Genomic DNA, 24,002 nt, shown 5'->3' on the forward strand with positions numbered 1-24,002 from the left:
TGCCCACCTGCAGCACCGCCACGGCACGCTCCCTGTGCTCACCTGAGCAAGGGAACTCTTCTTGGACGGCAAAAAAGCTAAGGCAATCTGCATTACTACCTCGATCAGATCTGGTTTTAAAAATAAATAAAATAGCATTTAAAAGCTCAGATACAAAGGCTCACACGCAACCTATTGCCTACATTTTAATCAAGAACAGAAAGAAAAGGAGAGCAGATTTTACTTGGCTAGATTTAAAGGAAAGGGACAATCCTTTTCAATAGCAGGCTCCATTTCTCAACATGACCATGTTCCAAAAGATTAGATAACAGTATCAGGCAACATCAGACTATTAATGACACAACCTCACAGAATGCAGAAAAATATTTAAGCATGATACTGACTTTGTAAGATTCAAGATACCAACACACAAACAGCCCATCCTATTCTAACACGTTAACATATTGGTATTAAATGCTCAGATTAATGGATTATAAAGGAGTAATACCATAAATGAATTCTGATACATCTCAGCAAAGTTGCTCAAACAGAAAAGAGGAAGAAAAAAAAAAAAAAAAAAGGGGAAAAAAAGATATCAGCATTCCAGAAGTATCCCCAGGGGAAAGCAGCAGCCGATCATGGCACACATTACCTCTGCCCCTGGTTCATCCATCTGCTGCACCTCAAGGAATGCCACAGGGGAAGCAAACATGTGGAGCACAGCTAATAACAGCAATTCTGTCCATATTAGAAACTAATTATCACCCTTTCCTATCAGGATCAGTGCTTCCAGAATTATAAGCAATTTACCCTACTAAATGCAGGCTAGAATTTAACACTCAATAACTCAATAGCTTATTTTAAAAAAGAAAAATGCTGGTTTGGACTCAGATATAATACAAATTATGCTTCTTTTCCTCTCACCACCACCCACTTTCTTGTATCTGAAGATTTAAATTTTTGGGGTGGTTTTTTTGGTTTTTTTATTTTAGTGAAAGGGCGAAGGGAAAATCTCTGCTTAAACACAATTTTGTGCATTTAACTCTCAGCTCAAAACTGCACAATTACTGTGATTAAGTCTATGTAAATCTTAACAAAAAAGACAAACATTGATTTTGTATTGTATTAGCCATCTTCTGGAAATAACAGCACGAAATCTCATTGCTCCCTACCAAATATATTACTTTTCATTAAATACACAGACCATAAAACTATAAAACGAGATTAAAAAGCTGTGAATAGCATTTTACATACCGACCTCGCAAGAACAGTTTCTCTCCTTGGTCTGCTGTCATTCTATGAAACTAAAAATTAAGAACCTGTTGAGATCCCTCAGCATTAGGCTGGTCTATAAGAACCTATTTATTTATTTTAAAATCACGAAGTAAACATTTTGTTTTGATTTGTTTTGTTTTAATTAACACCACCTATTTGAGGCACTACTTCTGCACATTTTGTAGCACAATCCAAATAACTGAGAAACAGTGAACACCAAGGAAAATCATGAGTGAATGCAAAGACCTAAATAAAGAGCATCAGATATGGATCAGAACAGTGCTTCTCTCACAAGAATCTCAATTTCTCTTTGTTTTCTATCCATCCATTCCTCAAGCCAAGTACTTCTTTAGCCCTGACCCAAGTTTTGTCTCACAGCTCTTCCAAATTCCCTCCAAGCCTGTCCTGCTTAGCCAGCAGGTGCCACTTCTTTGAGAAAGAGAAGGTCAACATTCCCTTAAGGATTTGAGCAAAATGCTTCCTCGAGCGAGCAGTCTGGGATTGGTGCTTGGGTCTGCTCCCTTGAGACTGCACATGCTGGCTCTGCGCCTTGAGGTAGCAATGTCAAGAACTGTTAAGGATTTACAGAGAAGTCTCACGGATTTAAGTGAAAAGCATTCTAGTGGAAATCACCAAACTACTTGGTCTGCACCTCTGAAGAACACACATTGATATTACACTTAAAACATTTTAAGATGAAAATAAAACAGTCCCCAAAATATTGACTCAAAAGTAAATAGAATTCAGTGTCAAATGCCAAAGAACTGTAATAACAAAGCAGAGCTACTGCTTTTTTTAGTATACAGACAAATGTAATACCACTACAGATTCATAGTACTTATAAAGCTTTTTTTTTTTTTTTTTTTTTGCTAAATCTGGAATAGTCAAGGCTGTATTTATGATCAACTGTATCCTTCAGCATGAAGGGATACAAAGTACAAACCTAATGCAAAACATCAGCAACTTGGCTTAATAAGATTACAGTACAGTAAAAGGTGCTCATAAGCATTTTCTATAAATGAAATGTAAAGCCTGATGACTACATACGAGCCGGAAGACCAACCTAAGCTCATAATGAAGGTATTGTGACAAAGCTTAGTATCTAAAACACCAACAGAATGGTGTCTTTTTGATGTGGTTGAAAATTCCACACTGATTCTAAAGCAGCCATGTTCCAGTGGCTAGTTTTAGGACAGTAGTGTTTTGGTTCCTATGATCCACGTAACAGCTACGAGGCAGATAACACTGAGTTTACCTAGTATATTATTCCTTCCTGCAAATCTCACTTCTCAAAATAACAGTGTATTGACAGCGTAATGGCACATGATTGGAAAATTTAAACCACTTGTCCAACACCCTTAAAGAAATCAGTATAAATATATGTACATTTATCTCAGTACACAACAGTTTCTTTTTCAAATGCAGAGAAAAAGGGGTACTATGATATTCCGTGGGAAAAGCAAGCTGGCAGACTGAATAAGTATCAAGAACAATAACAATTAATTCATTAAGTAAAAATAGGCAGGTAATCAAAACCCATCACCCCTGCACACCACCACATCTGCCCTCTACCAGTACACAGAAATAAGTACTGCAGTGAATCAAATAGCATCCCTGGATGTGTTTAAAAACAGACTGGATGTGGCACTCAGTGCCATGGTTTAGTTGAGGTGTTAGGGCATGGGTTGGTCTCAAGCTTGAAGGTCTCTTCCAACCCAGTGATTCTGAGATCAGGCAAACTTGGTTTTGTCTCCTTACATTTGCAGATTTGAGCATGCTTAACCCCATGTCCACCGCACACAGCTATTCTTATATCATCTGTATGCCTTCAGAAAACACTCCTACAGTCCTAGACTAGTAATGACAGAAATTTGCCTCAACAGATTTGTCAACAGCAATGATAAACAGCATATAAACTGTTCTACCAATATCCTACTTACCTTATCACCCTTACTAGATTCAGTAACTAAATTTACATTAAAATAATTTTACAGTGGTACTTCAGCATTCAATAAACCATGTTCCTTAGTATGTCACCATGAGCCATTCTCAGGATTAGGGGAAAAAATATTGAAGTATAAAATGTAGAAGTCAACATCCTTTGACTTCAAACCTGGTTGTCTGTCCAATCAGAACCTCAGTTAAGTCAATACCAGTCAAGGTCTTTATTTCTGTAAATGACATCTCAAACCATAGACACACAGATAAATTCCATTTTATTTCTAAGAGTTACCAGGAGCTCATTGTGCATGCACAATGCATAGAGTGTGCTGAGGAGGAAGAACTAAAATAAGGATACTCTTACACAAGCCAGTCACCCATTCTTGCCATCATTTACTAAAAATAATTTTTTTTAAAATCCCTTCTGTTAACTGAAGCACCTAAAAGCTTTTTTTTTTTCTTTTTGTTACAAGGAAAACTCAATTCTGAAAAAACAAATATTAATTCTTTTAATTTGAATCAAAATACATGCAAGCCTTTGAGTAGATATAAGCCTACAGCCACGTGTCTAATAATCCTCATAATAAAAGCAGAGTTTTAGGTAGATCTCCTTTCTGAGAGAGGATTTTTTCCCTGAAAAACTAACTTGCTTACAAGCCACAATATAAAATCAAAGGACAAACTTCTTAATCAATTCACCACTCCTAAAGAACATGGATTTAATAACAGACATCCAGATACATTCAGCTGAATCAGAAGATGTGTAAGAAAAAAGAAGGGGGTGCTGCTGTTGTTTTTCATAATATGAAACAACTGACCACCTGTCAGTACTTCCACTGTCAGCACAGGCAAAAGGAAAGGGAAATCATTTTCACAGACACAGGCACAATCAGCAAGCCTCTACTTCTCAATATCTGCACTTACCAAGGCACTTCCCTCACTGCAGTGCACCCTGTGTTACCATGACATTTACTGCAAAAGTTTTCCATTCCCAGCTCCAGATACATATTACAGGAAATATTTTTTAAGGACAAGCAATATCATCAAATTTTATTTGAAATAAATGAGTGCATAACCCTTCTTAGGACTACTTTCTCTAACTCTAATACTAAGAACAAGAGGAAAGTGCTAAGATAAATCATTAAAATCTCCAAAGAGAAAGTCAAATTAGAAAAGCCAAATACAAAAAGGCCAAAGTGTGTCATATCCAGAACAGAAATACTTGAACAGTCATACTAAAACAGTGCTCCAGCCTGAAGGAGTAAGTTACAGGCATATTGAGAAGAGTGTGCTTGGAGTGCAGAGCCAGCTCTCTCCTCTGCAAGGCACTTCCAGTATCAGGCCACATTCACATCCAAAAACCATCAGAGATTTACAGGCTCTGAAAGCACACCTGTTTTGGACTTCCACTTCCCCACAAATAATTTCTAAAGGAGTGAATAACTACTTAACAAACACAAAAAGGTCAGAGACAACTTCCAAATGGCTGGCATTGCCTCAAGCTGTTACAACAGAGTTATGGATAGGCAGACAAGAGTTCCTAAACCTAACTTTCCACACGCCAGAAGGCCTTAGCATCCTGGTTGAGCTCTTTCCCTCCTAACAAACAAACCTTAACAGCCTCTTTCTGCTCTTCAGCACAGGCTGACAGTAAGCACAGAATGAATTTCACTGCAGAACATAAACCACAACCAAACCCCACCACATGTGCAGTGCTGGCTGTATGCACAAATGGCTCCCAGCCAGCTTGACTCCTATCACTCACAGGCAGGAAGAAAACCAGACAGGCCACTTAAGCAAAGGCCTGTTCACTGTGGGACAGCAACAGAAGACTTATTTGGACAATTGCAGCCATTATGCCAATAATTTCTGTTCACTGACACCCTTTACAGAAATCCTGAAAGAGAAAAGTTACAGCACAGAGAACGCAAATTCACAATAGTCCCAAAATGTCCGAGACTGTGTGAATTTATATCCAAAGTGAAGAGTAAAGACTACCAGCATGCAAGTGGCTTCAATAGCACAGGATTATTAAGCCAGCATCCAAACTACATTTCAATAGCAAAATACTGTCATCATAAAGGTAAAGACACGACTTTATTATATCAGGTATAAAATACTTAGCCTTGCAGGAACTTTACAATATCAATATTTCCCCTGCAGTCTATATAGGACTCAAATGAGCTTCCCCAACTAAGCCAGTATATAAGTGCTTGACTTACAACACAGCTAATGTCACTGACATTCACTGATCGAAAGCTACATCTTTATCTGAACTGAGAGAAATGCAAATTATCTAAAATCCAGGAAGACTAACAAAGAAAGTACTAACTGAACATACTCCATCAATTCCTTAAGGGCAAAGAAAAATAATCAAGAATAAAGAATTCAAAAAGATGGCCATTTCAGTGTTGACAGAAGTAAAATACCACACAGTTCTAGTGTTTTTTCACAGATTTACAGAATATTCTGAATTGGAAGGGACCCAAAAGGATCATCAAGCCCAAATCTTATGTGAATGGCCTGTATAGGGATCAAACCTGCATTATTGGCATTATTAGCACCACGTTCATCACTACGGCTGCTACAGAACACAGCATGGAATTTCACATGTGTAAGCATGCTTTACATTAAATTGGTTGTTAGCTTTGCTTTTTTAAAAGGAAAATGGAAAATGCATAAAGGAAACCAACAAAGGCACAGCATTCACAAAAGAGGTACAGATACCAAATTTCTATTTCAGCATAATGGTGGCCCGTATTTTCAAAGAAGTTATCAGGCTGCTGAGAAATTAAGTCCTTCTCTGTAGCCCTAAATTTTATCTGAGTAAGTTCAACAAACTTCCTATGAAGAAATATTAATATAACTAAAGTAATGCACACCAATTAGTCCTATTTATTGTTTATTTCAAAGATCGTTTCCAAAAGGACTGAAAACAAAAATTATCTTTTTTTTTTAATCTGCCTGCATTCAGATTTAATCCATCATGAAGTTTCAGAGGAAAAAGCAGGCTAAAAACAACTCAAAAGCCTATTCCCAGCCCCATGGGAATGCAAAGTCTCAAAACACTAAATCTGTCACTGGTTCAGGGGTGATCGCAGACACTGCTGTGCCTCCCACTTACATTTTCAGTTGTACATTTCCAGAAATACGTGTGTGTGAGAAGAAACTTTAAGAGAAGTGATTTTTTATTTAAAACTGCTCAAAGGTGATTACGACAATCTTGAGGCATTCTTGAAGAATATCTTTACAGTAAAAATGAATCAAGTACTCCAGAACAGAGTCACTATTCTTAATATTTATGTCCACACACTTTCTCTTTATCTGCCCACTTTCTTTTCTTGTTCAAGACAGCTCCATTTATATATAAATATATATATCTATATATATCTATATATATCTATCTCACACCACCAGGAAGAGTAATGAAACAGAATGTTGCTGAATTATCTCTGAGCATTTTGTCCATCGACAGATGTTAGAAAGCCTAACTAGAAAACACAACACAGAATACAGCTCTCAGGACTGGCATTCCTTTTGTTATTACTGTACAAGTGCCTGGAGGAATCACACACACCTAGAAGCAGCTAACTGTATTATCCAAATGGATGAAACTAAGCCTAGGTTAAGGTAAATGACCAAATAAAATTTACAAATTAATAAACTTCAGCTGAACATCCAAATTCAAATCTACCCCAAGTAAAACAAGTTTTCTGTTTTCTTGCTACCAATGGCCATTCCATTAGCAAAGTTTCATCGACGCCATTAATACTTACCAGTAGAAGCAGCACTACTAACAAACTGCTATAAAACTCAATAATTCTTTCACACCTCCTCTTTGCTTTGGCCTTGGAATTGAAAACTAAGTTTGCTTTAAAAATAATTAATCCCGAAATTAAGAAGTACTCACATCAAATCCAGAAGAAAGACATCCTCAACTACCTTAACCAGTAACAACAAAACATGGTACTTGAATTTAGAGTTTCAAAGATTTTTTCCAGGGCCAAGACAATGTTTTTCTCTTAAATTATATTTACTTACAAAATAGGTTTCACTAATCAAATGGAACTGACACCAAAGCACATCGCTAATATGTGAAGTATTTGTTTTCAAAATATCTGTACTGCTTGAACTCTTCCCATTTAACACGTATTTACTCATCAGTACTTCTTAAACTTACCCTCAAATACCAGAATTACGATAGAAAAATCATCTATTTCACAAAAGGCTCCATTTAATGATATACAACCACTTCTATGACAGAAGCAGCAAACAAGTTAAAAAGCACTTCAGGGGAAGTAGAAATGATTGTTTTGAAACTAAGTTCTTCATAATCATTAGGTTAATTCAAATTTGTATATTTGTTTCCAAACTTTAATACCCACTCTGTTGTAGCACAATTAGCTTTTCCATTGCTGTTAGAGCATAGGTTCTGTCTACAACAACCCAAAGGATATTTTTAAAGTACTCAGAATACAGATACACTAGCAAATGCAGCCACAATCAACACAGCTTCATCTCTTGTTTCAGTCAGAGTAGGTTTTGTCAAAAAACCCACTTGATTACTGAATCTTTTTAGACGACTTGTTACCATATCCATGATTATTAGATCATGGCCATAGGCTAGACACTGGTACATATATCCAGCTGTCAAAGTGAATTTAATCCATTAAATACAACGGATAGCTATGGACAGGGTTGTTTTCTGTTTATGTATCAGGAAACCTTTTTAGACTAGAAATTCTCTTCCTTGAAGAAATTTAGGCAAATGTATTTGTGTTTTCTTATCTGGATAAGATTCAAATAAAATTTACAGAAATGAGATACATATGTAATCTGTGAAGGTGTGCTGAAACAGTTTCTATAATGCTGATGTGAGTCCCAGACTGAAATTTGCATTTCCACATTTTCAAATAACAGAGTCTACATTTAAGAAACTGCATAGTAGACACAGCAAGAACTGAATTGAAGAAAAACCCCAAAACTTAATCAACATAAGTAAAAGATTGAATTAAACAAGCAGAGACATCAAACTAAATACAAAAGGAGGGGGTGAATATCGGCACTGCAAACAGTATTTAACTCTTCTTAGGTCATATGAGGTTATTGATATTAACCCATTCCAAGACCACCATTTACATGAACTGAGCAAGTTCAAAAACACTTCTTGTCTCTCTACAATGTAAACACTTGTCCTCATTTTAGAGCCCAGGAAACCAGAAAACAGAAAATCAAAAAAGAAAGGCAGTTCCTCAATGATGTAGCAAAACAGGAACAGAAATTTTGCCTCTTTGCTATGTTCTTTAAAACTCAGTATCTTCTCTTCACTATGCAATGATCCAATCTTGACAAAAGCTTTCAATGGAGATAAAAAGCCTGCTTTAAGTTTTTACAAATTTTTACAATTTTACAAAAATAATAGCACCAAGTAGAAAGTGAGTAATAATATTTCCTGTGACTTTGCTATTCCTAGTGTATTTTTAGATATGAATTAAGAGTCATTTAGACAAAAAAAATTACATTTCAAGATTCGTGTATTTTTTCATTATTCAGTATTCCACATTCCTATAATTTAACCGATCCAATAGAATAATAGCATAGAATATAAAACCACAGAATATTGAAAAGCATTTAATATTTCAATATGAAAGCTTATTATATTAATTAAATGATCTGTGCCTTTTATTTAAGGATTAGTCATACAACTATAAAACTATTTCAGAATTAGAATTAAAAGAGATAAATACCTACCTTCTCATACTAAACTCATTTAAAATGCTATCTTTGTTAAGCCTGACAAAAATCAGGCCAGTATTTACACACACTTACATATCCAGAACACAAAGAGCTTATCTCAATGTATGTCAGTGACCCTACTGCCACAATCCCAAAAACAGTGCCTACTCAATCGGTACTGACTCAAAGGCTAAAAGGACACACAAATAGAACATTTGTTGGAGCTGTGAAAGACCTTTTATTCCCAAACGTGACTTGAGACCAACTGGCACAACAGAGGAGACTTGGGTTATTAATGCTGCCTTCGTTCCCAAGGAGAGCTGCAGAGCTTTGGGACACACGTCCGCTGAGGCAGCAGTAAATTTGCTTAAAAGGGGAAAATAACAACAAGCAGACACCTTGCAGAGCCTGATTCCCTTGGCTCACATTCTCCTTGTGATCAGTGTTGACCTCTCCTTGGTACAAGGGCTGGTCCCCATGCCAAGGCCACTCACACCACAACTTGTCTATGCAGGTTAGGCCAGCACATATAGAAACTGTAAGTAACAAGTCCTGTCTGAACTGCTTAGAGCAGCAGCTCAGCAACGCTTCCCAAGGCCAAGCCAACCTGGAGCTATGCTGCTTTCCTGCTCTGAGAGAGGGGCAAGGGCAGGCAGGGACTGAAAAACAACACCCAAGCTAAGGATCTCTAGTACACCACATGCACATGCATTCCTGCTGCAGCAGGCAGGAAGTTCTTTTCAAGTACAAATTAAGTATTCATTATTTCATTCTTAATTTCACTTGGAAGGAGAAAGAAGAATTGTTTGCTTAGTTCTCACTTTTATCTATTTCAGAGATGTGATAGAGCTAAAGACTACGTTACATAAACAGATGTAAAAGATGGAGCAAGCTACACGGATAACTTCAGAACTCACCTCATCTAGAGGCTCCTTCAGTAAAAGAGGAATACTTACACATGGAAGTCCCCATCCACATAATAGAGTAGGCTGTACAGTGTTAATCACATTGTCTCCAAACTTTAAAAAAACCCCACTTTTTAAAAAAAATCTTGAGATTCAAATTTTTTTGATCATCTTAAATAAGCAAAAAATTAATCAACTTCATCCTGACCGCACATGTAGAAATGAATAATACAGCTGCCTAGAGTGTCTGTGCCCTAAAAATGGTCTCTGATTTCCCACATTTCATCTTGATGAAAAACCTCACATATAAAAAAAACCCTGAAAACTATAATATCTGATGTGACACAAGAAATTCATAGCCTTTTCTTAATTTGAAAACAATTAATATTTGGTAATCACAGTCTGAAGAAGAAGTATTTATATACAAAGATATAGCCAAATTCACTGGAAAAGGAATCCTATGCAAAGTACATTTTCCAAATACATACAGAACTTAACATCTCTGTAAGTGCTTTTCCCCCATTAGTGGCACATTTATAAATAACATGGTAGCAAGACAATCATTTTACTTATAAAAAACAAAAACATGAATGAGAAAAGGACAATGAACAAAGCAGTGCACTTTTCCAACCTTTTTGCACTAACCAAAATTATGGAGGAAATCCTCAAAAAATATTTCTTCCAGGTAAAAAAAGGGATGAGTACTGCAGGAAAGTCAGTGCTACTTTTGCAATAAACACTGGTTAGCTGTTAGAACCATTCAATCTCTAAGTGCATTCAAGCTAAATACACAGAAAGTTCACAGAAAAGATTTTAAAAAGCTGTAGCTTTATGAACATTGGGTTCAACCAACCAAAGAAGCAAATAACGTATTTCAAGGAAATCTCTGCTTCCCGCTCTTTTTACTCCAGCTATGTGCTAATACTGACATGGTACTTTCAGATCAATGCACCAAGCACTTCAGGAGATGCAAGAGCTCTGCCAGGAATCCTGCCTTCAGAAGGACTTTCATTGCTATGGCAACAGCATGTTCTCCAGGATCCAATTCAGAGACAACCTGTGACACACTCATGAGAGATGGCCAAACTCTGCCGGAGTGCTCACTGCAGCACAAGTGGCACTGTCACACACATGCCAGTTAGCACTTGCAGAAATGCAAGGTACAAAGCGGGGGGGGGGGGGGGGGGGGGGGGGGTTTATGATAGTTCACAGGGCACTGAGGTTCCCTGCTTATAAACTGCAGTGTCTGGGAGAAAAAATACCATTCACCTCATTAAACAAGTTTAGACTATTCAAAGGCCAAAAAGTATATTGTCATTAACATGGAATATAAATTCCATTACACACATCTCCTATATTCAGCATTTACCCCTTTTCTGATCCCAATTTCCCCTAACAAGATGAGGATAAAGGAAAAGGGAAGGGTTAGCACATAACAAAGAAGCAAATTATTGAGACTACTATTCAGTACTCAACAAGTACCTTGAAATAAAGTCAGTTTAATGAGTATAACAGACACAGGTGGCTACAAACTCTGGTTTTACTACAACACTCTACAAAAAAACCACCCAAACAATCTCTTACAGTGCTTCACCTTCTACCCAGAAATGTATTCACAAGAACACCCTTGACATCTTGAGATTTAATCACCAAACATGCCGAGTTTTACGCATCCCACATACATCACTCTTACACTTGTCAGAATTTGTATTCTACTACATAGGCACCAGCCAGTAATTCAAGTCATTAATGACCACCAGAAGGAAATTTAAGTTATTTACCCATTTCTGCTCTTTTATTACATTAGTTTTCAAAAACTAATGTAATAGTGGACAAAACAACAGACAAAATCCTGCCTGTTGCTGCTTCCCTACGTTCACTCACCCCAGATGATCAGATCAATCTTCCCTGTACATAATGAAGACTAGAACATGGCTGCATTCTCTGTTTTTGACAATGCTTAAAATAGTTTAGCGCCTTTTAAGATTCCTTCTGGTTGTACTGTACAGCACTTACACCCTGAAAGCCTGGTAAGACTGTTGGGTGTATGTGCTGGAGAAAATAAGGTCTTGCAGTCTTTAAAGCCTCTCCCTGCTTCCTTTTGAAGTATCAGGCATTATCTACTTGCTTTGCATGTGGTAATATTGCAGATTGTTAAAAAATATATTGCAAATAAACTAATAAAATTAATAGCTGAAAAAGGAAGAAATATGGGCGGGGTTAGTTTGTGTTTTATTGGGGTTTGCATTTTTGGGAGATTTTTTAGGCTTTGCATTGGGTTTTTTGGTTTGTATTTTTTCGTGTTGTTGTTTTGATTTTGTTTGGGGGGAGTTTTTTAGTTGAGGAGCTTTTAAATTCGACATTTTACAAACACTCACAAGTATCTAATTCAGTTGTTCCTGTCATAAGTAGAATTGACAAAGTTTATATTCCATTATTTTTTGTGTGCTTATTACTGTCCTCTGGCAAGGGAATATGATATCAGAGACATTTTCAAGGTTACCAAAATAAAAGTATTACACGGAGCAGAGAACACATGCCAGACATTACATGCATTTATACACAAATTGGCAGAAATGCACATTTGTTTTATAAAATCCAGCTAAGGGAAAAATTTTTGCATTACCACTCCTCAATCCCCTTGCATCTAAGCATCACGAGCACTAATCTTACAAAGACATACTACAAAATGCAGCCATTTGAGCTCTACAGTAGTAAGCACCAGACATCATTTTTAGAAATACACAAAAGCTTTTCATTACTCCAAAACTCAGTCATCTTCATTAAATCACCATCTCTTCATAAAAGCCTTGGCTTCATTTAGCATTCAGGAAGATGAAAGAGCAGCTACCCTCCTTATGGATTACTTCTCTATTACAAGAGAATGCTTTGCACGTCAAAAGCAAACAGTAAAGGATTAAATGATATTGTCATTTCTGCTCTTATTTATTTGCAATGGGCAGTGAACAGAATTGCAAAGAAACAATCAGTGATTATTTTAAGCTGTGTTCTTTTGCAAGGATTATGACTCATGAAGTTGCTGCATAAAGAACTGGAACAGGAAAGGTGTCACATTGGAAATGGTCGAAACACCACAATATGAAAAATGTTTGTCCTACAAGCAAAGCTGTCTGATTTAATCATTTCATAGAATAGCCACAATAGCTCTTGGGATAACACCAAGACAATAGTATCTTGCATTCAAGTAAACAAAAAATAAAAATATTCACAGTGAATTCCATTCTCCTACAGAAGACTAAAAAGACCTCTGGATTTTTTGTTTATACTGAATTGAGGATAAAATACATTTCAAACTCAATTTAATTTAACACACAGAACATGCACATTTATGGTCTGATATTTATTTGCATTTTACCTGCAAAATGTACACAACTAGAAATAGCCAAATTTGGATTTTTATTAACTAGGTGTGTTTTTCTAACAATTCGTTCAGCCTACTCATCTTTATATTTATAAAGGAGGAAAAGAATACACCATCTAAAACGCAATTTTCACAAAACATGGCTCAGAGCACACTTCAACATAAAACTCCAGCCCAGCCTAATGTTACCACTGCTTCAGCAACAGCAAAGATCTCCTCCAGAGACAAGCTAAACACAAAATGCCTCCTACAGTTTTGTTCATGAAAAGCAAAGCAGAAAGCAAGTGGCTCAACTTTTCACTAGAAGTCCACACAACTAACAACCTGATCAAGACATGGAGACACCACCGTCTCTGTAACTACGACTGGCACAGAAAAAACCCAACAAAATCTGCTACCAAAAAAAAAAAGCAAACTTGAGAAGTGTAACAAATACCTCACATGCTTACAAAACCAATATAGGCAACCTCTGTACAAGATCAGGAGCAAGAAATCAGGTTCACTGGAATAAACAAAATTTACTTCAGAAAAAAAAAATTACAGAATTATCAGCTCTACACAAAAAAGAAAAATCTACCCATTTCTCACTTAGCAATAAATTGCTATCATAACAAAAATGTACATTTCTTAACCATCTTTTAAATGTAATTCCATAGCCCTAACGTGAAAGTGTACAACTTGTCTGTCCAAGATAAACTTCACTTAGTTTTATGCTAAGTTTTTACTACCATTCACAGAGCATTACCCTACTGCCAGTGATACAAAGTAAACACTTTTGTCAAGTCTTTTTCACCACCCCCCATTCCAAATACTACTTTAACACACCAGCAACAATTATTCCGGTGTGGTCAAGTAAGATTTTTCTGTATTACACTGGTAAGAACATGAAGTTTATGCATTTTAAACAATTTCATCCCTTTACTGGAAAAAAATAAGCAATCACATCTCTAGTATACAAGAATCTAACAAAGTCCTGAAGATTGACTGGGTACTTTCCAGCCTGATTATCCTCTGAAAACAGTGAGATACTATAAATATAACAAAAGCTACTTTTTCTGATCATCCTTGGTATTCAGTTAACATCTTCACCAAAGAAGTATGTCCTTTATGTTTTGGAATGTTGTGTTTACAAACACGGTTTTGTTTTACAGATGAAAAAACAAGGCGTTCATTCAAGACTTTAAAAAAAATATCATTATCTCATCTTAGACTCATAATAGGAAAAAACCACCAAAAAACAAACAACTTTACCCCTACAACCACTAGTAAATAATGCATTGTAGTATTTAAAAAGTCCATGAAGTGCCACAAAGTACCTCCAAATCATCAGGTTGAGGTATACAATAGAACTGAGGACTTACACATTTGCAAATTTATTTAAAAATAAAGAAAAAGCAAACAAAACCCACAAAATGCAGGAGTGGCCTTTGCTATTTAATACAGGAAAAAACCCTCAGATATTAAAAATAAAATTCTAATCCTTAGAACTATAATTTTTAACTGAAGTAATACTTTCCCCTCCTTTTCCTATAATGTTTAATAGCCAAAAGTGATTAAGGTGAATATACTATTTAAAACTAGTTATGTATATTCAATAACAATCTCCAAATGATTCACATGCAAAAGAAAATACTGCTTTTGTTTCTTTCTTTCTTAAAAACCATGTGAGCTCCTCACAGGAGAACGTATAAAACCAATCAAGATCCGCTACATATTTCTGAAGTGCTAACACATTGAACTAGACAAGAACTGTAAAAACAGGTTTTTAGAGAACATACTTTATTTCATAGCGTCATTTATTGAAAATTAATTTTCAAGGATGAAAATCAGTATTTATTTTTAAGTGAATTTAAGATTGAAGACTTGTTTATTGTATCTCATAGATCACATCCGGCTCTGTGGGTACTTCAATAAATTTTATATAGTTCTGAAAATGCTGAATGCTATTTGCCTGAAAACATAATCCTTCCACATTAGAGTAACAAAAAGAACTGCACCTCCATGGCCAAGAGAGGTCAGCTCAAGAAGCCTAGCGAACTATGTCCGTTTACGTGCAGCTTCCCACTTTAAAAACAGTCTCCAAAAACCTTAATCTTACTAAGAGCTACGGTATTATATTACTGCCCTAAACAACCTTCTCTTCATAAAGACACACAATGTTCAACCATGAAAAAACTACATTATACCTTGGGCAATTTCAGGAAAATACAGTTTACGAAGTTAATAGCAGAGTACAGGGTAGATGAACAGAAACTCATATAATGGTATCTGCAGGCTCAGCTATGGATAAAGTAGAATTACCTGAAACAACCAGCTGTCATAGCAACTTGATAGCTAAACAACTAAGGGGTTAAATCCTCTCTGTGTGACAGCTGGAAAGAAGTCGGGGGAAGGGGAACTTTGGCAAGCATGTAGGAATGACAAGCTTTTAACATGTAATTCCTTTGCTAAAGATCAAAAAGAGACCATAAACAAATAAACCCCAAAAAACCCAAGACTTAGCAAAAGCTGCAGACATAAAAGTTTACAGGGAAAGATTACAAGTTCAGCTGACATTAAAGGACACACAAACCTAAAAGAATCTCATTCATACTACTCTTCCTCCTCTTTATCCAAACCTTTAGTCCTTGCATTTACATTTCTATTAACACTGCTTTCAGGCAAAATACACAATTTCAAATCATCTTCCTTCCCCATGCCATTAAGAACACTCTCCAAAGCATCTGAATACTCTTCATCACTTACAGTAGATTAGAAAAATTTGGCAGAACACAGTTACTGCCTGAGGGAAGGCCACTGGTGGAAGGTACCCCACCCTAGGTAGACCCACATCAGGAGACGACAAGGCACTCCTGCAATCCCAGATCTTCTGAAGCCATCCAGAAATAACATTGCAAAGATCTTCCTTGCCTCCCAAGCCAGTAACATTTATATGGGGATTGGAAGTTGGATGCTGTACCTGTAACACAGTGACCACACTGCTGCTCTCCTCTAAGGAAAAATTTGCTGGAAGTACAGGATTAGCTTTTTGAAAGAATGCTTTCTACATGCCAACACAGCAAAAGTCAGTATCCCTTATTAATGGTATCAAATATATCTCTAAACAGAAGATAGGCCAGCACTACTAAAAATTCTCAAATCTTCTATTTGGAAAATAGCAAAGAATTTCTGACCAAGTGTCATGAGGTTCATACAGCAATGAACAATGGGCTAGCAGCCATTTCTCTGCTCACCAGACTAGATTCAGAATACTGAGCTGTTCTGGTAACTCTCAATATCCATATGACCACAAACACCTTGCAATACACTGCTTTAAAGCTGGGTTGTCAGTTCTCTCTACTTGTCCAACACTTTTTCCTTTTTCTTAAACAGGAGTATGGAAGCTGCATGACACAGGAATATATGTTACACTTTCCAAGACTTTTCATGGATTGCCCGGTAATTTATTTTTCCAAGGGCAAGGAATGGAAGGAGGAAAGGAGACAGCAACAGTGAGATAGGGGCTGCCAACAGGCAAGCTGCAGTCATGTATTTACTGGCTCTGCCTCACCCTTCAGGTTTCTAAATGCAACAGGTGAGGGATCCAGAAATCTTGCTCTCACTTGCACTTGGCACATTTGAAGAGTAACTCATGGGTCTCCCCTACAAAAAAATAAAAGGTAAAGAAGCCACAGACACCTTTCTGCTTTCAAGCACAAGGCTTCTTCAACTCTCCCAAGGCTCTTCAGAAGAGGACAGAATTTAGCACCCCTCAGACCAAAGATGAAATACCAGGTTACCAGGTCTGCTGGTTCACCTTTAATGAAGCTAGAGGACAAACTGGATACTAAAAAATTTTAAAAAATAAAAACCCCACACTGCTGCATGACCTAATGTTTAGCAGGCCACTCCAGATTTCCAGCATTTTAACACACAATAAGAGTGCTTTTTCTCTTCAGCAATTGCATAGATCAATGGACAGATTATCTTAATCATTGCTCATCCACTTAACTCTCCCAACTTCTTTTTTATTATTATTTTGGGGTTTTTTCTTTCTTTTAAAAGGAACTGCTGATGGAAAATTGAAAAGGAAATTAGAGTTGACAGAATTGACAAAGTCAGGTTCTGTTAATATTGGAAACACTGTTTGGTAACTTAATAGACCTGCTCAAGAATTGCCATTGTGTCCATTCTCAAGACACATGGCCCTAATTTAGGGACACTCAGGTTAATGGCAGGCTATCAACTTAACCAGTCTTTGCATCAAGCCACTAATTAGTGGCCTGTCCCAATCCAATGCACCCCCCTACAAACTCAGTACATTAGTAGAGAGACTGGAAAGGGCAGCCAGTCTCTCGAATTTGTATAAAAGGGACCAAATCAATACAAACAGGTATCTAAACAGATACATTCACAAGTTCCTGCATGAATGAGAAATGTCTGGGTACACACAAGATTAGTGCCCAAAGCTGGTCACACCCAAATTTGCATATTTATTTTTCATGAAATTCAGAAGAATCTTACAGGCAAGAGAGATGTCATATTTTGACAACTTAGCTCCTAAACTGTACCTCTTACTTTAAACTCTTATCTCTCTTTTCTGCTATACATCCACATTACCTTCATCTCTTTGACTGATACCTCATAGAAGCACATGCAAAAATAATAAATAATGCTATTAGTACACTGAAGAAGCTACTAAATTGAAAACGGTAAGCCAGTGAGGAGAATAGTGCCTTAGATTTACTCTTCTTTGCAAAAGACAAAAAAACCAAAGGAATTTATTTATTTTAGGGTATCAAACCTGAGTTTAAAAAACAATCAGTTACAGGAAAAAAAGATTGAGATCAAATCTACTAAAAACCATAGGAAAATTGCACTATCATTGCCTATGGCAGGCACCTGCATATTGTGACTGGTTGTTAATGGAACCACAGTAATAAAGGGTGTAGGGCAAAATCAGAAACCATCCAAGTTTTTATTGGCATATGTGCTGTAGCTTAGACAAAAGCAAAACAAGCCAAAATGTCACTGTAAATCACGAACACTACCATTAGCCAAGTAGCAACAGAAAATTTTGATTTTAAATAAAATCTGAAGAAAAGCCTGATTAAAAAGCCCAGCTGAACAAATCCCTGACCTTTGCCACCTTCTGCTACAGTTTCTAAGACAGAAATGGCTTCATCTTCAGAAGGTGGTTTTGGAGGAGAAAAGAATGACAAGTTCTGTTTTAAACAAGAACTAAGTACAACAGGTACGACAAGGAATATTTTATGGCTTAACTCACTGGCTTACGTATCAGGTTACTTTTCCAATATGTTTATTTTCACCAGCAGCCTGACCAAGTTATTTGACTTTATCAGCAGCTTACATGACTTATTGTCATAATATACCACGGTACATCAGATTAGTTCACTTGTTTTATCTGCAGCTTTCATTCATAACTGATTGACCTGAAGAAGGCAAACCTGCCCCAGCTATCTTTTAATCAAAGCACAATGTTCATCTGTTAATCCATACAGCAATTTCTTACCAATTATAGATCAATTGTATTAGCTGTTTTGTTCATGCATCCCAACTACACATATATTTTTAAAATATAGTCAACAGAAATCTTGCAGAAATCTAGCAAATCAAGCTTGTTATATCAGAATTAATAACATACACCCCAGTATTTCCAACACTTCACAAAGCCACACCTGAAAAACAAACAAAATTTAACCATTCTTTAACAGCAACTCATTTGTCCTTTTAAACTAGGGACCTGGGGGTGGTGAGGAAGAAGCATCAGGAACATTCCTTCCTTCTAAATCAGATTTCCCAGAAATATACAGTCTGAAAAGCCATGTAGACACACGATTGATCTTCACCTACTTAATGGGGGCCATTAGGCTGAATCTCAAATCACTGACAGGTTGGAGGGGGAGGGGAGGTGTTTGCAGATGTTTAAGTTTAAATGAGAAAGAGGGGACTCCAAAATAAAAACCAGTGAACACGGTCTTACTCCAATTAAGAAAAAGAAAGCACTTTCCTTTAGTATGCTTGTAAAAATATCACAAAAATAAAACTGAGCTTAATGGGGAAGATGTTAAAGCAAGCTTCACTTCTCCAACTGCCATTGAAACCACTGAAAGTCTCTGAAAGAGGCAGCAGCATCCAAAGAAACGAAGAAGTACTTTTTAGGAATCTGTGCATAGTGTGATTTTCAGTCCTAGGTAGCTCAAAGGAATAAATACCTCCTTTCCATGTTTTCACTTTAAAAAGTGATCTCTAGTCAGTTAAAAAAAAAAAAGTTTTTAAGTATTGCTCGTCCTAGAAGTTACAAAACACTCGAAATTATTGCAAGACCACAATTAAACCAAAGTACTTAGAAATTAAATGCCTGTATTTCATCACTGATCTTGACATAGTTTTTTCTACAATACTTAACGCTGTCTCAGAACACAACTAATAAAGAACTTTGTCACTTCTCACTCCTGCAGAGTAATCCCCCTAGGTCAAGGCTTAGATCATAACATTACCCAAATTAGAAATGTTTTTAATGAAAATCCACAAATATGTACTACTATCATTCCAAGGGGAACTCAGCTGAGGTTGCAGCTTGTTTGACAGTTGCAGTGTTGTATTGAGGATTGGTATTTATAGGAGGATACACCATACTGGTGAAGAAATTCAAGGGGTCACTCACACTGTTTCTCTTAAAGAAAAAACTATTTTGGCATTCTCTCTTTTCCTAGGACATCCAAGAGAAGAAAGAGAAGCATTACCTACAAATAGGACATGTCACATTATCTAGCAGTGCTCTAAGACCTAAAGTAAAAATGAAAGCTCTATTATTCAACAGAAAATCATTCAACTCATTCCGGAAAAGCAAGGACAAAGTGAGATGAGATACTCAGGTTGTGCTCTCCACAATTAAGTTTTAGGTGCCTGAATGTCTTTTAAAACAAGCTTCAAGGCAACAACTCTCTTTAATATTTGTATTTTAAAAACTTTTAATATTATCTACATTGTAAGACAGATTTGCTGTCTTACTATTGCCAATAATTTAAATTTGATGTACTTTCAAAGAAGAAGAGCAAGCCAGTCCTTTATTTTAGGAGAAAACCTATCAGACTTCTTCAAGTATGTAACAATTACATTTGCTATGTAATTTCATTAAATTAAATGAGAGACAGTCTCTGGAAAGTTTGAAAAATTACTCAATGGAGAAGTTTTAGGATGCTTTTAAAAACAAAAATCCTTGAGTGTCACCAAAATGCAGTGTCATTTGGACTCTCAAAGTAACAGCCCTGACAGCCTAAGAGGCTAACAGGGGATGTTACTGCAGAACCTCAAGCCAGCACTTCTCTACTGGCATTCCAAACATTTACCTTCACTAACAAAACACAAACATGACTTTATTGCACCCATAAGAGCAAAAATATCATTTCCCTGTATTCAAACAAGAATACACAAAATGTTTTATCAAAAACTTTCTTTGGTTTCTCTTTTGTAATGAATAATAAACATTCAATTTAGGAAAAGACACAAAGCATCTGTTTTTAAATTGCACTTATTTCCTATTACAGTCTTAGCTTAAAGGTCTCTGACTCAGCTGTTAGGTGGACTCTGTGATAATACACTGAAGCCACAAAACACATGTGATACGTAAATACAGTTACTTCTTTTCCAGATGCATGGATAAAGTTTCAAAACAAGAAAATTCTAGTTGTCAAATCTTTGAGAGCTACACATTCTAGAAAATTGTATTAAAGTCACATTTTCCTTAAGTATTGCATTTAAAAATAACATGTCCTTGAGTCAGGAGTATTTAACTCTTCGGCATTTTACAGAAGTTTTCTCCCTTCATACAGGAGGGGCTAGGAAATTCTTCAATTGAACAGATTTTCTCAAAGAAAAAAAACACAGCCATTCATCCTTAATATAACAAATATACAACTTCCATGGCAGTATGGCTAAAGATGGTCAACACTTCACTGAACTGTAATAGCCTAGGACATAGAGAGGAGCAGCATGATTAAAGTCAGCAAAATGCACTATAAAGATCAAAACAGCACATCTCTAACTGATCTGAATATCTTACGAGAATACGCACAAGTGAAAGATTAAATACTCTCAGAACACGAAGACTATGCTGAAACATCAAGACCCAGTGAGATGAGCATTATGTATCTCAGATGCATCCTACCTGATCCACTGAACTGGCTGCTTCCTAGCGTGGTTGGTCTGGTTTTTCCACTATTTACAGGCGGGGAAAACATCTGCAAAACAAGAAAAAAGAAAGACATGCTGTAGTTGGCTTTGAAAGTCTGTGCTGAATTATTAAGGTAAACAGAAAAAAGGTTAATAGGAAACAATTTTTTTCTATTTTCTGCCTGAAAACAAACAGAATGCAAGATGCGTGTTTAGACACACAAAACCAATAAGCCGAAGCACTCCTTGCAATTTATTAATAGGACCAAAACCTCATTTCTACATGGACACAAACAACTTAAAATTAAAAGGACACCTAATACTACTGTGGCAATTTCAATTAGTTACATGACTTATATTTTTTATTCAAATTATATTTCTTACTGATATGCAAGTATAAAGTCAGCATTTGAGAGGCAGTAGTTTTCTACTGTATTTATAAATCAAGAACCTTTTTGGTATGTTAACTGTATTACACAGGAAATATATACAATTTTCTTAGCCAAGACCATCAATGAATAACTTCTTTTACTTGTGGGTAATAATTTTTCTTTAGTTTAAATAAGAAAAAACAATCAAACAAACAAAAAACCCAAAACACCCAAGAGCCAAGGTACCAGCACCACACGCCAGCTTAACCAACGTTAATTATTAGATTATGCCATCACTGGGTCAGCCTGATTTTAACCAGTTAAACCAATTGACCCAGCTGGTATTACAGTATTAAATCTGGAAGTCTAGACATTACATCAAAGTTCAGGTGTCCAACTTGGCTGAGGCAGACCCAGCCAAGCCCTGCACGCTGCTGCCCCTGCTCCTCAGTTCGCATGACCACGGAGAAGTCATGAGAAGACCTCGGAGAATATCCTACCGCACTGAAGTCCAGCAAGTCGCTCAATTCCTTGTCAGTCCCTATAGCGGCCATCCTCTGCTGCTGGGAATTCATCTTCCTCCGCTCCTCCGATCACCTTTCTAGGGCACAGAGAGAGAAGCACAGGCAGCACTTCCCAGCGCGAAGCCGGCCCCCGCGGAGACGGGCCTCTGGTACCTGCACCCCCGGGGCGGGGTGGAGACTCCCGGGGGAGCCTCGCTCGGCCGGCCGGGCTCGGGGAATCGGCAGCAGCAGCTTCCCCCAACTAACCAACTCTCTTCAAGTTTCCTCAGGCTCCCTCTTCTCCCTCATTCCACTTCTCCCCCAACCTCGAGCAAGGCACGGTCACGCCGCAGAAGGGCCGCAGCCAGGAATTAAGTCCCCCCCCAGGCAAGCGAAAGCAAATAAACAGCCGCGGCCCGGCGAGGTCCGGAGAATTAGCGAGAGATTAAGTGACTCACTGTCCCCGCAACAATGGGGCTGACGAGCGGGGCCGGACAAGCCTCAGCAGAGCCATCTCTGCCCCGGCATTATCGCCCACCGCCGGTGCCGGCTCCCCCTCCCCCTCTCTCCCGACCCACCCACCGGGGGCCGCGGCCGCCGCTCCGCGCTCGGGACCGCGGCGGGCCGGGAGCCGCCCCCGCGCGCCGCACGCGCACACGCGGGACCGGGCGCGCGCGCCGCCAGCGGGCGGGAGGGGGGGGCTGGAATGCGCGTGCGGCGGCGGGGACGGGAGGGGCCCGCGCCTTCCCTTGTGCCGGCGGGCGCCGCGGGGGAGCCGCCGCGGCCCCGCGCCCCGGCAAGTTTCGGAGCCGCCCGGTCCTTTATGAGCGCGGGCAGCCGCCGAGCGCCGCCCGCGGGGACTCGCTCCCGCCCCGGTCCGCGGCCCGGAGACCCCCGCACGCCGCACGCCCGCTCCGCCAGCCGCGCGGCCGGCCCCGGCTGCCGCCCCTCGAGTTCCCCAGCGGAGCCTCCGTGTCCCCCGCGGTCTCCCTGCCGCCACCCCGGACGGCCCCACTCCCGCCCGCGGGTTCGCGGCCCCGGCCCCTCGCCGCCGCCTCTGCCCCTGCGAGCGCCCGGCCGCCGCTTCCCTCCCCCCGCCGCTCTCTCCCAACTTCTCGCGGCCGCCCGCACTTACCCGCTGCCCCTGTACGCTCCGGTGACCAGGGCCGGGCCGGCGGCGGCGCGCGGGCCGCGGGCTGGGTGGGAGGCGACGAGCCGAGCGCTCCCCCCCCGCTGGAAGGAACTTGTGGGTTCCCTCAGGCGGACATTTTTTTGCTTACAGAGCCTCAGCACCACGTTCACGGCTCCGGCTCCGTATCCCTCCGCGCCGAGCGCCGCCGCCTTAACCCTTGTCGCGCCGCGCCGCTCCCGGCCGGGGCGGGCGGGGATCCACGGGCACCCCCGGGAACCGCCCCGGCACCCGCCTCGCCCCCGGATGCGGCGCCGGGACGCCCCAGCAGATGGGGAGAAGCGGGTCCCCTCGGGCCGCTCGGGGAAAGACGCACCCCACGGGAACAGACCCCTCCCCACCGCTCCCCAACTCAGCCAAACCGACAGCAAACCTCGACATGCAGCACTGCCGGCAACGCACGTGCCCGAAAACACATTATCGTGCTCACCCTGAATTCACATACCCTAAAATTCTCCTGAATACTTTTAATAGATCAATACATAGTCCTACTGCTCAAAATAAAATGGCATTTAAATTACATAATTTTTTAAGCATTCATTAGCA

General features: G+C 38.9%; 1 protein-coding gene across 6 annotated transcripts in view; it reads right to left on the reverse strand.

Annotated features, from left to right (window-relative positions):
- The window catches only part of TCF12 (transcription factor 12), a 159,128-nt gene extending 135,416 nt beyond the window's left edge, over positions 1 to 23,712 (reverse strand). For 2 of the 6 annotated variants that reach the window (XM_066195943.1, XM_066195941.1), the window contains exons 1-3: positions 23,403 to 23,592; positions 22,265 to 22,365; positions 21,389 to 21,461 (exon numbers count right to left, since the gene is read on the reverse strand). In XM_066195943.1, coding sequence (XP_066052040.1) covers positions 21,389 to 21,461; positions 22,265 to 22,339 — 148 coding nt within the window. In that variant the 5' untranslated portion in view covers positions 22,340 to 22,365; positions 23,403 to 23,592. Of the gene's footprint in view, positions 1 to 21,388; positions 21,462 to 22,264; positions 22,366 to 23,402 lie in introns of all 6 variants that reach the window. The other 4 variants (XM_066195944.1, XM_066195947.1, XM_066195942.1 and 1 more) reach the window with 4 other exon arrangements.
- Positions 23,713 to 24,002: the final 290 nt, after the last annotated feature.

This window comes from Chamaea fasciata, unplaced genomic scaffold, assembly GCF_029207755.1.
Source record: "Chamaea fasciata isolate MVZ Bird 193981 ecotype frontalis unplaced genomic scaffold, bChaFas1.0.hap1 SCAF_14, whole genome shotgun sequence".
NCBI lineage: Eukaryota > Metazoa > Chordata > Aves > Passeriformes > Sylviidae > Chamaea > Chamaea fasciata.